This window comes from Halichoerus grypus, chromosome 10 (genome assembly GCF_964656455.1).
Source record: "Halichoerus grypus chromosome 10, mHalGry1.hap1.1, whole genome shotgun sequence".
Taxonomy (NCBI): domain Eukaryota; kingdom Metazoa; phylum Chordata; class Mammalia; order Carnivora; family Phocidae; genus Halichoerus; species Halichoerus grypus.
Window position 1 is genome coordinate 123,740,636 of NC_135721.1, and position 15,115 is coordinate 123,755,750.

The window sequence follows — 15,115 nt, forward strand, 5'->3', positions numbered from 1 at the left end:
TCACTCGTGGCTCTCCTCTTTCTTTAAAAGTAGGGAACATCTTTATTTCATCCTATTTAGAACCAGAAGCCAAGGTGTTGTAAAGGGGAAGAAATTACCATTAATAAGCAGCCACTCTCCACCTACTAGGGGACGCTTCTCCACCCTCCACAACAGACCATCCAGGCGTTAGGTCCTCTTTTGTAGCTTCGAAGATTTGCTACGAACAGTTAATTTTGCATCCCATCAAGATGCACACACACACACACACACACACACACACCCTTTTTTAACCCTGAGGTGTAACCAAGCCTGTGAGAGATGCTTGCATAAGGCTTGGTCATCCGCAGGCTTCTACCACACTGTCCTCTGTCCTAACACTTTCTGGGAGCCCGCAGCACTGTTTCCTCATGGCATTTGTCCCCTTTCTGAAAACTTCCACACTCCCATAAGGAGAGGGAAGAAATGAGGGTTATTTTTCAGCCCAAGATTAGAATAAGTGGCGCTTGCTTGCTACTGCATGGAAGCTGAGCAACCAGACTAGTTCAGAGCTCTTCCGCCTGTGGAAACCACACTCAAAGCAAGGTCAGTGGGAGCCTGCCTGCTTCGTTGCAGTAGGGAACCGGGAGAGTCCCTGTGAGGGGCAAGGGGAAATACTGGGAAGTACGACTGGCCCACAGCGCATTGCAATTTTCTTCTAGGTGCCTCCACACCACCAGTAGGTTGAGGCTGCAAGCGCACCTTGGGGCTACTGCCACAGCCTTGTACTGTGAGGTCCCTTCTGTCCCCATAGAGTAACTGAAGCTTCCTGATGGAATGCAGGTGGAATGGCTTAGTCAAAAGAAAGTTGGGGTGGGCTGGGGGTCGCCTGGGTGGCTCAGTGGGTTGGGAATCCGACTCTGATGTCCTCTCAGGTCATGATCTCAGGGTTGTGGGACAGAGCCCTGTGCTGGGCTCCACACTGAACGTGGAGCCTGCTTAGGATTCTCTCTCACTCCTCTGCCCCTCCCCGCCTCTCTCTCTCAAAAAAAAGTGGGCCAGGAATATCCTTTGGTGACACGAGAGCCAGCGTCAAGGCCTTGGTCTCGAATTCTCAAGTGGAGCAGTCAGTCCCGGTCATAAGGCCGGTTCCAGAGCGGGTACTGGATTTGGGCTATCTTGAGAAAAAGACTCCTTTCAGGAGGCAAGGGGCACAAGCTTTGAAACTGGGTGTCGGGCTCAGGACTCTCCTCGTCTGTGAGACGCCCAGAATGCAGCGGCTCCCCTCTGCGCCGTCGCGGTTTTACTGAGAAGGGAAACGGACCCAGACGCCCAGAAGGCAATGACCTTCGGGACTGGAACAAGTCTCGGGCCGTCCCTGAGCCGCGTCCCCGCAGCCCGAGCCGCGGCGGGGTTGAGGGCGCGCCCCGCCTCCGGAGGCGGGGTCCCAGAGGCCCCACCTGGGGCTCCTGGAGCGCTGAGGGGTCCCAGGTGGGGCGCGGGGCGGGGCGGGGGCTAAAGGGAGGGGCGGCCGCTCGGGACGAGAGCCCCGCCGCAGCGTCTCGGCGAGCACCATGAACGCCAGCGGCCCGGGCTACCCGCTCGCCTCGCTCTACGTGGGCGACCTGCACCCCGACGTGACCGAGGCCATGCTGTACGAGAAGTTCTCGCCCGCCGGCCCCATCCTGTCCATCCGCGTGTGCCGCGACGTGGCCACCCGCCGCTCGCTGGGCTACGCCTACGTCAACTTCCAGCAGCCCGCCGACGGTGAGCCCGGGGGAGGGGGGACGGACGCACGGACACCCGGACGCCCGGGCCGACCGACAGCTGCTCGGGGCCTGCGCTGGCATCTCTGGCTCGTTTTGCAGCCAGGGAAACTGAGGCCCAGAGGGCGTTGGAAGGGGTCCTCGCCCTGAGACGGGAACGGGCAATTAGTGTGCGCCTACTGTGTGTTTTACTGGTGCTCCGTCTTGCAGAGGACAAATATTAAGGCTGAGTGAAAACAGCCAACCAAGGGCTTTGGGGTCGGGCCGCCCTCGGATTAGCAAGGCGGCAGCTGTGTGACTTTGAGCAATAACTCAGCCATTCTGAGTTTCAGTTGCCTGTCTGAAAAATGGGGAGCGTACCTGCCTTTATAGAGTGGTTGGGAGGATGAGAAAGTCAAAGCACCTGGTGAGGATGCAGGTGATGCGTGGGGAAGCCAGGAGAGCCGGGCCTTGGGCTGGCGCCTTTCCCAGCTGCGAGATCTGAGTTTGCACCAGATCTGGTCTCCACTCCAGGCCCCAAAACCGGTTTCTCAGAGCTGATAGGATTGATTAGAGTTTCTCGGGTGGTTATGGCCACACTCTCTGTGACAGTGGAGAGGATAAAGAGTAAGAGCATCGGGTTTTCCTAAAGCTCTGTCGCCAGGGTGTGAACCTGAGCAAGAGTTCACGGAACTCCACACCTCTCCGTCTGTGAAAAGCGGCTAAGGCTTATTCCCCAATAGCACAGAAGGAGTGAGCTGTGTCAGTGAAGTATTTCCAGGATCCTCTGGTGCATGGTAAAACACCCTGGGTGGGTGGGAAGGTTTCCCAAACGAGGGTTTGCTGGGGTGCTTCTGCCTGTTTCCCAGCAGGTGACTGAGCTGGATTCCAGAGAGCCTTCTCCTTTGCTCTGCTTTACCCACCACCGCCTCTAACCTCTTCCTCCAAGCCCTGCACGCTCTGACCTTTCTGCCAGACTTCACAGATGAGATAAATGGAGCTCCAGGGAAGAGAAAGGATTTTGCCTCTTAGCTGGGAGGGAACAGGCCCTGGCAGTGGCAGGAGGATGGGCGTAGCCTGCTGTTTTCAGACACATTACCATTTACCAAACTCCTATTTTGTGCCAGGCACAAAGTGTGAGGCATCTTGTGTATCTTATTTAATTTTCAACCTGTCCGACCCCCTGGAGGAAGATAGTATTATCCCCCTTTGTTGGATGTGGAAAGGGGGTAATTGTCTCCTCATCCCCACTTCACAGGTGAAGAAAGCAGCTCAGAGAGGTGTTCTCCCCCAGAGCCCTACGACTTGGGATTGAGTCTCAACTCTGCCCCTCGGTACCTCTGAGCTCTGATTTCCCCTAACTGCTGCCACTCTTCGTCTTATGGGCTCTCCTTTATGTTTTCATCTACTTGGTGTGCTCTCGAAAACCGCAGTAGACCTTGCTCCGCCACTGACCCTCCCCCTTTCCCAGCCTCTGTTTTCCCTCTGCGAAGTGGGGAGAGGAATCCATGCTCACGCGGCTCTTGCGAGGAGCTGAATGAGACCCCAATGGGAAGGTGGGAGGAGCGCGCCGCACATTAATTCTTTCTGCATATCTCCCCTGAGGCTCCAGGTTCTTCTCTCAAGTGAGACCCAGACAGTGATCTTTTTTTTTTCCCTCTTTTTGAAGCACCTCGGGGCTCAGGGAAAGAAATACCCTTACTTGCTCCTTTTTCTCCTTCCCCCCCCCCAACCCTGGTCCAGCGGAGCGGGCACTGGACACAATGAACTTTGAAGTGATCAAAGGCCAGGCCGTCCGCATCATGTGGTCCCAGCGAGACCCAGGACTCCGCAGGTCGGGTGTGGGCAACATCTTCATCAAGAACCTGGAGGACTCCATTGACAACAAGGCCTTATATGACACCTTCTCCACCTTTGGGAACATCCTCTCTTGCAAGGTGGGTGTGTGTCCTTGCGGGGGAGGGTCTGTGTTAAATACCCATGTGGCAGAAGGCTCCCAAGCAGCACCCCGCTTCACACCTTGCTGAGCTGTCAACAACAACGCTTTCTTTAGCTCATAATTCTGCAGTTGGCAATCTGGGCTGTGTTCGGCTGGGCACTTCTGCTCTCAGCTGGCTCCTTCATATGCCCACTGCAAGCTGCCTGGCTTTGCTTCTAGAGGTGGCTGGCTGTCAGCTGGAGCACCTCGGCTCTTTCCCTATGGTCTTTCCTCCTCCAGTGGGCTAGCCCAGACTGGTCTCATGACAAGGGCAGCGTCCCAGGAGACTGGAAGCTCACCAGGCTTCTTGAGATGTAAGCTCAGAACTGGCCCGCCATTCCTTCCACTGCATTCTGTTGGCCAAAGCAAGTCGTAAGACCAGTCCAAATTCAGAGAGAGAGAAGACACTAGACGCGACAGGATAAAGGGCATGGATACCAGAAGGCTGCTAATTAAGGCCATCAGGGCGGTCAAGCCTCGAGGCTTCCTCTGGGCCACTGAGGATTGGTCAGAAAGCTGGATGTGACCCGGGCGAGTCTCTGAGGCCTAACGAGGACCCACTGTGGTGGTGGGCTAGGTTAGATGCAAGGCACACGGTGTGGGGCCTACCCTGGGAGCTCTCAGGCTGGTTGGAGATGGTGAGACTTTTAGGAAAAGCTGGAAATTGGGCTCTGCGGGAGAAGCCTAGTGAGCCGTGTAGTCAGAGGCTCAGGATAGAAACCAGTTCCACGGGGCTGCCCTGGAAAGGTTTCTGTAGCAGGTGGGAAGAGCACTAAACCCATGGAGTCCGGCCAGCTGCTGAGAAGTCAGCACAACACAGTCGGTCGGATCTTGGACTTTGGTGCTGACTGTCTGGGGTTCAAATTCCGCCTCTTCCACTGCCTGGCACTGTGACCTTGGACCAGCTGAGTAACCTCTCCATACCTCAGCTTCCTCTAAAAGTTAGGGGCCGTGGTAGAACCTACCTCATAGGCTTGTTGTGCATGTGTTTTAAGTCTGGTAATCTTCACGACATTGAAAGGACACCCGGCACCCTGTTCACCATCTAAGTGGTAGCTATCATAATCAGAAACTTTGGTGGCTAGTGACCTTGGACTAGTCCTTCATTTCCATTTTCCCCCAACAGGCAGTGGGGGCTCAGAGGTTAAGAATTGCCTGGAGGGGCTCTTATAGCAAATAGGACAAGATAAGCATGTGATCCCCTTAGCAGGTGCTTGGCCCAGAGTGGGGCCCCAGTCAACATGATTAAATCTGGATGGAAGAGCTCGGGCTGGAGTGGAACGTGGAGGGACTCTGTGTGGGGTACAGAGTAAGCACTCAGATAGTAGTTATTTGTTACCTTTGCCATTCTTCTGTACCTGAACCCTCTGTGGGGTGCCCCCCCAACCCTGTCCTTCTCCCCTGTGGCCCAGGTGGTGTGTGACGATCACGGCTCCCGAGGCTTCGGCTTTGTCCACTTTGAGACCCATGAGGCTGCACAGCAGGCCATTGCCACCATGAACGGGATGCTGCTGAATGACCGCAAAGTGTGAGTGGTGGGACGTGGGGGGGCCAGAGGCTGCCCGTCACCACCTCTTGGGCACCGGACACTGAGCCTCAGCCAGAACTCTCCTGGCGGTGTGACCTTGGAACAGTTCAGTCCTTCGGGAGCTCCCTTTCCCCAGGGAAGAACGGGGCTGCTGATATTCCTTAGAGGATTGCTCCGAGTTGTAAGTGAGGGGCTTTTGAAATTCCAGCAGGAACAGCTAATGGCCAGATCACCGCTGGATTCAGTGGTTTCATCTGTTTTCCAGCCTTCTCGGCATGACTGAATTTTTTTCTTAAGCCTCTTGTGTTGTTTCATGGGGTAACCCTCGCGTGGGCCGTGTCTGGTTCTCTCACCACTGCTTCCCTAGTGCATCCAGTACCTATTACATGAATAAGCAAATGCCTGTGATCAGAGTTTCATCCCCAGTTTTTATTTTATTTTGTATTTTTAAAAAAGATTTTGTTTCAGAGAGAGAGAGCGCAAGCATGCATGAGCAGGGGGAGGGGCAGAGGGAGAAGCAGACTCCCCACTGAGCAGGGAGCCCGATGCGGGGCTCGATCGCAGGACCCTGGGATCATGACCTGAGCCGAAGTCAGACACTTAACCGACTGAGCCACCCAGGTGCCCCTGTAGTTTTTTTTTTTTTTTTTTTTTTTTTAAGTAATCTCTACACCCAACGTGGGGCTTGAACTTATAGCCCTGAGACCAAGAGTCGCATGCTCCACTGACTGAGCCAGCCAGGCGCCCTTCATCCCGTTTTATAGGAATGAACGCTGAGGCTCAGAGAGGTTAAGTAACTTGCGCAGGGTCACACCGCTAGGCAACTGCAGCGTGAGGATTCAGGCCCTCGTTTGTATGACTCTCAAGTTCATGCTTGCTCTTCTCTCCTGCACACTCAGCTGCCTGGTGTATGGTAGGAGTTCCCTGTGCCTTTGCCCCAGGAACGAACTCTTCTTAACCTTATGCTAGAGCATAGAATCTTGGCTGTTGGAAGTGGTCCGACCTTGACTGTAGTCCATCTAAAGAGTATTGCCCTGCCCAGCCTCCCGATTCGGGATACAGGGGCCTTGGGGGCTGGCAGCAATTGACGCCACTGACCCAGGGTTGCCGGGTGGGATGGGGGTGGTGGAGGGCTGGCGGCTGCCTACCCCATCAGTGTGTCCACAGCTTCGTCGGCCACTTCAAGTCCCGACGAGAGCGGGAAGCAGAGCTGGGAGCTCGGGCCATGGAGTTTACCAACATTTATGTGAAGAACCTCCATGTGGACGTGGACGAGCAGGGCCTGCAGGACCTCTTCTCCCAGTTTGGTGGGTGTGTTCCCCAAGGGAATCGGGGATCACTTTGTCCTCTATCCCCAGGTTGGGCTGGGAGGAGGGGCAGCCTTTCTGGGGGCTTCCTGAGGAGTCAGCAGGGGGCAGCACTAAGTAGTCTCAAGCCCCCAGGGGGTGGGGGCAGGTGGGGGGGGGAAGGGAGGGGAACATCCTGGGGCTTCCCAAACTCCCCTTTGAGCCAGGTTGGCCCTTCCCAGGGAAGATGCTGAGTGTGAAGGTGATGAGGGACGACAGTGGCCACTCCCGAGGCTTCGGCTTTGTCAACTTTGAGAAGCATGAGGAAGCCCAGAAGGTAGGAGCCTCCCCATGGCTCTGTTTCATGGAGGAGGCACCAAGCCAGCACTAGGAAGAAAGGAGATCAGGCTCAGGGGGCTCCAGCTGCCACGGAGGAGAAGAAAGTCCCTCCCCAGCCTGGGCCCACACCAGTCAGGGCCCCTCCTGCCTGTGGCAAAGGCAGAAGGTTGTAGCCTCCTTTGGGTGCTTCCAAACCCTAAGGCCGACTGCTTTTCGTAGATTCTTGCCCACATGGGAGGTGGAAGGGCCTCTGAGACAGCCACGGCCCTCTTCTTGAATTGATGGTGGGACTGAGGCTGGGGAGGGGAAGTGCTATTCCTAGCTCCCAGGTCTTTGCAAATGCTGTTTCTCAAAATGTTTCCCTTCTCTTGCTCCTTAGATTAGTGCTGTCCAATAGAAATATAACGGCAGCCACATTATTTTCCAGCAGCCACATTAAAAAGGGTAAAAAAAACAACAACAACAAACTGATTTTAATAATGTCTCATTCAACTTAACATATTGAAATTATCACTCCAGTGTATATTCAATAAAAAAATTGAGATATTTTACATTCCCCTTTTTTCGTATTAATTCTTTGAAATCTGGTACTCCCAGCACGTGAACGCAGACTAGCCATAGTTCCCGTGCTCAGTAGCTCCACGTGGCTAGTGACCACCATATTGGACAGTGTGGCTTTAGACAACTTAGCGCTTACCCTGTGGGTTTCCGCTTATACTTTCCCTCCTCCGAGAAGCCTCTTCTAACCTCATGCTTCTGGCGAGGTACCCCTTCTGCCCCTCTCCATCAGTAACACATATCTCCATGTATAGAACTGAGGGTAGAGACTGGGTCTCATTTCACAGCTAAATCTCTAGTGTTGCACCTGCCAATAGATACCAGATACCTATTGGCTGAACAAGTGAATGGAACGAGGTCACATCGTGACAGAGCTGGAGTAATGTTTTCCTATTTGGCTTCCCACTCTAAAGCTCTTTCCCAAGCTGCTGCCCCATTAAGACCATTGGACATGGGGGATCTCAGCTCATTGTGGATTCTGGCTAGAGAGATCTGACCCGGTGCCACCTTGATGGCAGCCACGTCTCCCTGAGCACTTAGCAGGGGCCAGGCACTGTGCTAAGGGCTGCATACACTCTCCTCTCTGTTCCACCAGCGTGGGCTCGGCCGTTTTCACCAAGTGCTCCAAGGGTGTAGCTGGTAAGAGGCATCACTGGGATTAGAACCCGCTCTTTCTGACATCGAAGCTTTGTTCTTAAGTGCAAATGGCCCCTTTCAAAGGTGACCTCTTGCGTGTCCTTGGACAAATCCCACCCTCTCTCTAGGCTTTGGTTTTCTCAACTGTAAAATGACAAGTTGAATAGGTGGCTGAAGCTTCAGGGATCCATAGATGCCAAGGTCTTAGAGACTTTGGCAATGACTTTTATTTATTTTCTGTAAGCGTACATTTTTTTTTTTACAGTGTTATATTAGTTTCAGGTGTACAATATAGTGATTCCATACAATTCCAAACAATTCCATACACACCGTGATGTTTATAGCCACATTATCTACAATAGCCAAATTATGGAATCAGCCCAAGTGTCCATCAGTTGACAGATGGATCAAGAAGATGTGGGCTGTGTGTGTGTGTGTGTGTATACTTATACACACACGCTCAGTGGAATATTACCTATAAAAAATGAACTCTTGTTAAATAGGTGATGGAGATTGAGGAGTGCATTTGTTGTAATGAGCACCGGCTACTGTATGAAAGTGTTGAATCACCATATTGTACACCTGAAACTAATATTATATTGTGTTAATGAACCTATTTCACCCATCCCTCACCCTCCTCCCCTCTGCTAACCATCAGTTCTCTTATAGTGAAGAGTCTGTTTCTTGGTTTGCCTCCCTCTTTTTTTTTCCCTTGCTCATTTGTTTTGTTTCTTAAATTCCACATGAGTGAAATCATATGATATTTATCTTTTTCTGACTATTTTGCTTAGCATCATACTCTCTAGCTTCATCCATGTCCTTGAAATGGCAAGCTTTCATTCTTTTTTATGGCTGAATAATAATCCAAAACTGTAGTCATCAAAGCAGTATGGTACTGGCACAAAAATAGACACACAGATCAATGGAACAGAATAGAGAACCCAGGTAACGACCTTTTAAGACTGAGGTGGAACTAACTTTATTGGGGCCCGAGAGTATGTTTACATGGATTTGCATGTTTAGGTGGGGATGCTAAAGTCACTATTATGTGAAAATATTTTTTTATTTTTTTAAAGATTTTATTTATTTATTCATGAGAGAGAGAGAGAGGTAGAGGGAGAAGCAGGCTCCCCTAGGAGCAGGGAGCCCCATGCGGGACTCGATTCCAGGACCCCAGAATCATGAACTGAGCTGAAGGCAGATGCTTAACACCCAGGCTCCCCGTGAAAATATTTTTTTTTAAGTGAGTGAGAGGGAGAGAGAGAGCACAAGTGGGGAGCAGGGGCAGAGGGAGAAGCAGAACCCCCTGCTGAGCAGGGAGCCTGATGTGGGGCTTGACCCCAGGTCCTGGGATCATGACCTGAGCTGAAGGCAGATGCTTAACCACTTAACCGACTGAGCCACCCAGGCGCCCCTATGTGAAAATATTTACTAACTAGCTGACCACTTAAAAAGTCAGTTCCCTTTTGTTCAGGCCCCACTTTGGGCATAGAGCTTACTTTAAAAGGTCCCCTTTCAGGGCGCCTGGGTGGCTCAGTTGGTTAAGCGACTGCCTTCGGCTCAGGTCCTGATCCTGGAGTCCCGGGATCGAGTCCCGCATCGGGCTACCTGCTCAGCAGGGAGTCTGCTTCTCCCTCTCCCGCTCCCCCCTCTTGTGCTCTTTCTCTCTCTCACTCTCTCTCTCAAATAAATAAATAAAATCTTAAAAAAAAAAAAAAGTCCCCTTTCAAACATTTCTCCTCACTAATGCTAGTGTCTAATCCTAACCATTGAGCTGGTACACACACGAGTCTACCTTTTGCTGATTTTTTGCAGATGAGTCCATGTAAATTCAGTTCAGGATAAATGCATTAAGAGAAGTTGCATGTCTTGAAGAAGAGAGAGCCACTGACAATTTAGGACATGGCAGTCTTAGGTGTAGATACAGTTAAGAACCTAAATGTTAAATATAGGAAATTTGCTTATTTCAATTTCACTTTTTAAAGTACAGCTCCAATCAAATTTTTTATTTTTATTTTATTTTTTAAAGATTTTATATGCGAGAGAGAGAGGGGACAAGCAGGGGGAACAGCGGGCAGAGGGAGAAGCAGGCTCCCTACTGAGCAAGGAGCCTGATGAGGGACTGGATCACAGGACCCTGGGATCATGACCTGAGCCAAAGGCAGACGCTTAACTGACTGAGCCACCCAGGCGTCTCCACATTTTTTATATCTGTGGTTTACTCTGAAATTTTGTCCCATGTTTTCAAAAAGTGGATTCACTTTAAATGGCCTTTATCCTGGTTCTAATTATTCTCAGCCAGCAAGGCTGGCCTAGCTTGCAGGTGGCTCCCTTCAGGACCGGACACTGGGACTGGAGACCAGGGCCCCAGGGGAGGGGTGGGGGGAGGTGGTTACCAAGGACTCTCTCCCCTCCCCTGGCCAGGCTGTGCTGGACATGAATGGGAAGGAGGTGAGCGGGCGGCTGCTGTACGTGGGCCGGGCCCAGAAGCGTGTGGAACGGCAGAATGAGCTGAAGCGCAGGTTCGAGCAGATGAAGCAGGACCGGCTGACCCGTTACCAGGTGACAGCCCCCTGCTAAGTGAGCGTGTCCGTGTGTGGAGGGCCCTGAATGGGAAGCCTTCCTCCAGCAATCCCACGTCTGGGAACTTGGCTTTAGAGGGTTTGGGGGGGGGAGTGGCTGTAGCTTCCAGGGGATGGGCACGCTGAGTGATTGGGGGGCATGGGTGCCATGCAAGACTGGAAACAGGAGGCTGGGTGGCCAGGGCTTCCAGGCCCCCCCATGGCCTGCGTTGGCCCCTGACACAAGGCTACCTGGGGCTTGGAGGGGAAGGGACACACTGAGCAATAACCTTTCTTTCTAGGGTGTGAACCTGTACGTTAAGAACCTAGATGACTGCATTGATGATGAGAAGCTGAGAAAAGAGTTCTCTCCCTATGGAGTGATTACCAGTGCTAAGGTGAGGACTGGGAGAACCTACAGGGGATAGAGAGCCTGCCTGTCCTGTCCTGCTGCCTGCACACCCCTCCCTCCCTCCCTCCCTCGTGGCTTCCAAGGGGTTGGTGCTGAGCTACTCCTTTTAGGGTTTGGGGGGCTATGTTTGACTCCCATTGGAGCTTGATGTCCGTCTGCAGCCTTGTCTGCTCTGGAGGGACAGAGGGTGGAAGTCCAGTCCCAGTCACACAGCTGGACTTACTGGGGCTCCCTATAACCTTGGTTCATTCAAAAAGCATTTATTGAGTGCCTACTGTATGCCAGATTCTAGAAATTCATGTCTCAGAATTTCCGCTGACTCTTGTCTTCTGGACCTCCGTTTCCCCATTTGGAAAATGAGAGGGTTGGGCTGCTTCATTCGTCATTCATTCTTCCCCATTTACTGAGCACTTGCCACATGCCCAGCCCACTTAGCACCTGACACGTGATGACTGGGTGTTCTACTTTTTAGCCCATGTCTTCTGAACTTCATCTATACGATGAGAGTGTCGGGCTCATTGGATGTTTCTCAGCCCTGGCTTATTAACCCCTCCCCCCGGGGAGCTCTTACAGACACCTGAGTTAGACAAATGGAAGATTTCAGAGTAGGGCCTGGCATTTTATTTTAAAGCTCCTCAGATGATTTTCATATAACCAGTGTTCATTCATTCCATACTTAAGCACCTCCTGTCTTACCAGGCCCTCTGGGAAGTCTATAGTAACGAGTTAGATGTGGTTCTTGCCCTTGACTAGCTTATAATCAAGTGAGGAGGTCAGATGCATCACTAACTCAAATCCATTATAAGGTGTTTGTGGGGTGATTGGGGGTATTGGAGGCAGAGCTGTGGTAGCTCAGGGGAACAGGAAGGAGGGCTTCCTGCAAGAAGTGGCGGTGGCAGAAGCATTTGGCTTGACTGTGAGGAGGTAGGGAGCTGCAGGGAGGAATGAAGAACTTTCCAAAGATATCAGTGTGAGTGATGAGGCTGGAGACCAGAATATGTGATGTGATGGTTGGGTTCTTGGGAAGTGGTCTAGAAGTTCTTTTGCCTTTTGAATCCAATTGCATTGTTTAAATTTTTAAATCTTTTTTAAAGATTTTATTTATTTGTCTGAGAGAACACAAACGGGGAGCGGCAGGCAGAGGGAGAAGCAGGCTCCCCGCTGAGCAGGGAGCCCAATGTAGGACTCGATCCCAGGACTCTGGGATCACGACCTGAGCCAAAGGCAGACGCTTAACTGACTGAGTCACCCAGGCATCCCTGTTGAATCCAATTTTAAATGTCCTTCAGGAAGCCTGGTGTTTAGGGCAGAGGTTCTAACAATTTTTGAGTTAAGGATCTTTGAAAAAATGACAGAGCTATGGGACATGTAAATAAGCATCAGTAAATTTGCTTAAACGTTATAAAAAAGCTATGGGCCCTCTTTCCCAGCAAATATATACCTTGTGTAGTATTGTGGTTAAAAACTGGGATGTTAAAGTTAATTAGAACTAGGTGTAAATCCCAGTCCTACATTAACTAGCTGTAGAATCTGAGGGAAGTGACTTTGCCTTTTGGAGTCTGTTTACCCATCTGTGAAATGGGAGCAACATTACCTACCTCTCGAGGTATCCTGAGCACTAAGGAGCCTGCATGCAGAGCACCTGCCCACAACAAGTAGTGAAATGATGATCTGATTATTCACACGTGGTGTCTAATTTCTGGAGATTCACCGACCTCCTTGAGGACTCCTTGAGGGAAGGGAATTGTAAAAATCTGGGTTGCTCAGAGTTGCAGCACTATCTTGTTAATTGACCAATTAGGTTATAAAGTGGGGATTTTATGTAAGTTTATATTTATGATTTCGATTGTATATAAAATACAGTGAGAATGAAAATGAGTTAAGGCATATAAAGTGCTAAAAATACTATCATGTTTATAGTAAGCTGCATAAATGTATTTTGTCATTATTTACTACCTAACAGAAGTTCTTATTTACTTGTTAAGACAATACTTTTGTGCCAAGAAAACCTGGGTTATGAAAGCCTATGGATCCCTTCTGAGAATATTTTTCAATGCATAAAAGAAAGTTCAGAGGAGGGGCACCCAGAGGGCTCAGTCGGTTAAGCGTCTGCCTTCGGCTCAGGTCATGATCCCAGGGTCCTGGGATAGAGCCCGACATCGGGCTCCCTGCTTAGCGGGGAGCCTGCTTCTCCCTCTCCCTCTGCCTACAGCTCCCCCTGCTTATGCTCTCTCTGTCTCTGTCAAATAAATAAATAAAATCTTTAAAAAAAAAATTCAGAGGATTACAAAAAAACAGTTATATTGAAACATAATTATCAAAATATGGAGGTGACAGCAGTAGGTGCTTCCTTATTGTATCCAGCTATAAGATCTAGGGAGGAAGCATTAGCATAGATGATATTTTGAGGGCAGCAGTGATTAACATGATATGAAAATATTTTCTTTCTCTTCCTGACAAAATCCCAAGCACAGCCAAGACTCCCCTATTTTTGTTGTCCATATTCACAATAGAAGGGAACGCTAATGTGAAAACAAAGAGGCCATTTTTTTCCCCATCCAAGTTCATAGACCCCCTGACTTTTATCCACTGGCCTCCCTGAGGGCGATCTGTGAACCCTCAGGCCCAGGCCCCCATGTGAATGGGTAGCAAAGTGCAGTTTGAACACCAATTATGTAGAACATGGTCTCTAATAATAGCAGATTTAAAAAGTATGTCGGTTCAAGTCCAAATGTGTGAGCCAGGCCAGTGTCTCGATCCCAAAAAGGATTACGAACCATACATGCAATGTGGATTGGATCCTGGAAGAGAAAAATATTAGAAAAACTAGTGAAAGCTGAATGAGACCTGCGGTTCAGTTAATAATAGCATTGTGGCTGATAATTAATAGTATCGTCCCAATGTTAATATACACATGTACCCTGTTCACATTGGAGCAAGCTGGCTGAAAGATAGCCACTCTGTACTATTTTTGCAACTTTTCTGTATATCTAAAGTTATTCCAAAATTTAAAAGTTATTAACAAAGCTAAGAACCTCTTCCCAGACTCCTAACGAACTTGGCTCAGTGCCTTGGAGAGGCAATGGACATTTACCAGAACACTGCATTGGGTTTGAATCCTGGCTGATGGGTGTCCACAGGCTGGGTGACCCTAGAGAAGTCGCTCTTTTTTTTTTTTTTTAATTGTAGTAAGGACTGTTATTTCTACCACAAAGAAAATAAGTCACCAAAAATATAAATTTAAATCATTTTATATTCCATGCAAATCTAATTGGACTTTCTAGGAAACTTACTCTTTTTTTTTTTTTTTTAAAGATTTTATTTATTCATTTGAGACGGAGAGAGAGAGAGAGAGCATGAGCAGGGAGAGAGGCAGAGGGAGAGGGAGAAGCAGGCTCCCCGCCGAGCCAGGAGCCCGATGTGGGACTCCATCCCAGGACCCCGGGATCATGACCTGAGCCGAAGGCAGACGCCCAACCATCTGAGCCACCCAGGCGCCTCTAGGAAACTTACTCTTAAGAACATTGTAGTCTTTCCCTAATTCCCAAATGAACCAAAAGAATTGTATGGGTAGTTTAAAAAAAACCAAAGAGTAGTCGAAATGCAGATTTTCATCACAGGGACCTCAAATGGAGTGTTTAAGATTGTGGCTCTAGGAAAAGAACCCTGCCCTGTTCTTAGATTTTAAGCAATCCTAAACTATCCTTTTCCTTCATGATAGCCCATGTGATGAAGGTAGATTCTGTTTAAACCAGCTTTCCATCACAGCTTAGGAAAATCATTTCAGAAAGAAAATATAAAAATCCTGAAATGCAGCGGTTCCCACGGACTCTGCGGAGTGTCCTATTAAGCAGCAAGCAGCCCCCAGTTAGCAAGTGGCCTGATCTCCACCAAGTCACTCTTGAGCCCCACTTCCGTCGCCTGTGAAGTGGGAGTGGTGCCCCCATCAGGTGGCAGTACACGTGACATGAGAAGGCACATCCAGTATCTGGCATGCAGTGGGCCTCAGTCAATGTCGGGGGGACGGTTTCTCTGGGCCTGCTCAGTGCCGGGCTGGGTCCTGGGGCGGAGGGGCTGCGGGGGCGGGGAGGAGGGGAGCACAGCCCCCAGGAGT

General features: G+C 50.2%; 1 protein-coding gene across 8 annotated transcripts in view; it reads left to right on the plus strand.

Moving 5' to 3' along the window:
- The first annotated feature begins 53 nt into the window (after window positions 1-53).
- PABPC1L (poly(A) binding protein cytoplasmic 1 like) overlaps window positions 54-15,115 on the plus strand; it is a 28,166-nt gene continuing 13,104 nt past the window's right edge. For 7 of the 8 annotated variants that reach the window (XR_013442066.1, XM_036072052.2, XM_036072049.2 and 4 more), the window contains exons 1-7: window positions 54-1,725; window positions 3,447-3,640; window positions 5,094-5,209; window positions 6,377-6,516; window positions 6,738-6,832; window positions 10,453-10,590; window positions 10,892-10,987. Coding sequence is in view for 6 of the 8 variants with exons in the window: in XM_036072052.2 (XP_035927945.1) it covers window positions 1,533-1,725; window positions 3,447-3,640; window positions 5,094-5,209; window positions 6,377-6,516; window positions 6,738-6,832; window positions 10,453-10,590; window positions 10,892-10,987 (972 nt within the window). In the remaining 2 variants the exon portion in view is untranslated. Of the gene's footprint in view, window positions 1,726-3,446; window positions 3,641-5,093; window positions 5,210-6,376; window positions 6,517-6,737; window positions 6,833-10,452; window positions 10,591-10,891; window positions 10,988-15,115 lie in introns of those variants that run through there. The other variant, XR_004910776.2, reaches the window with a different exon arrangement.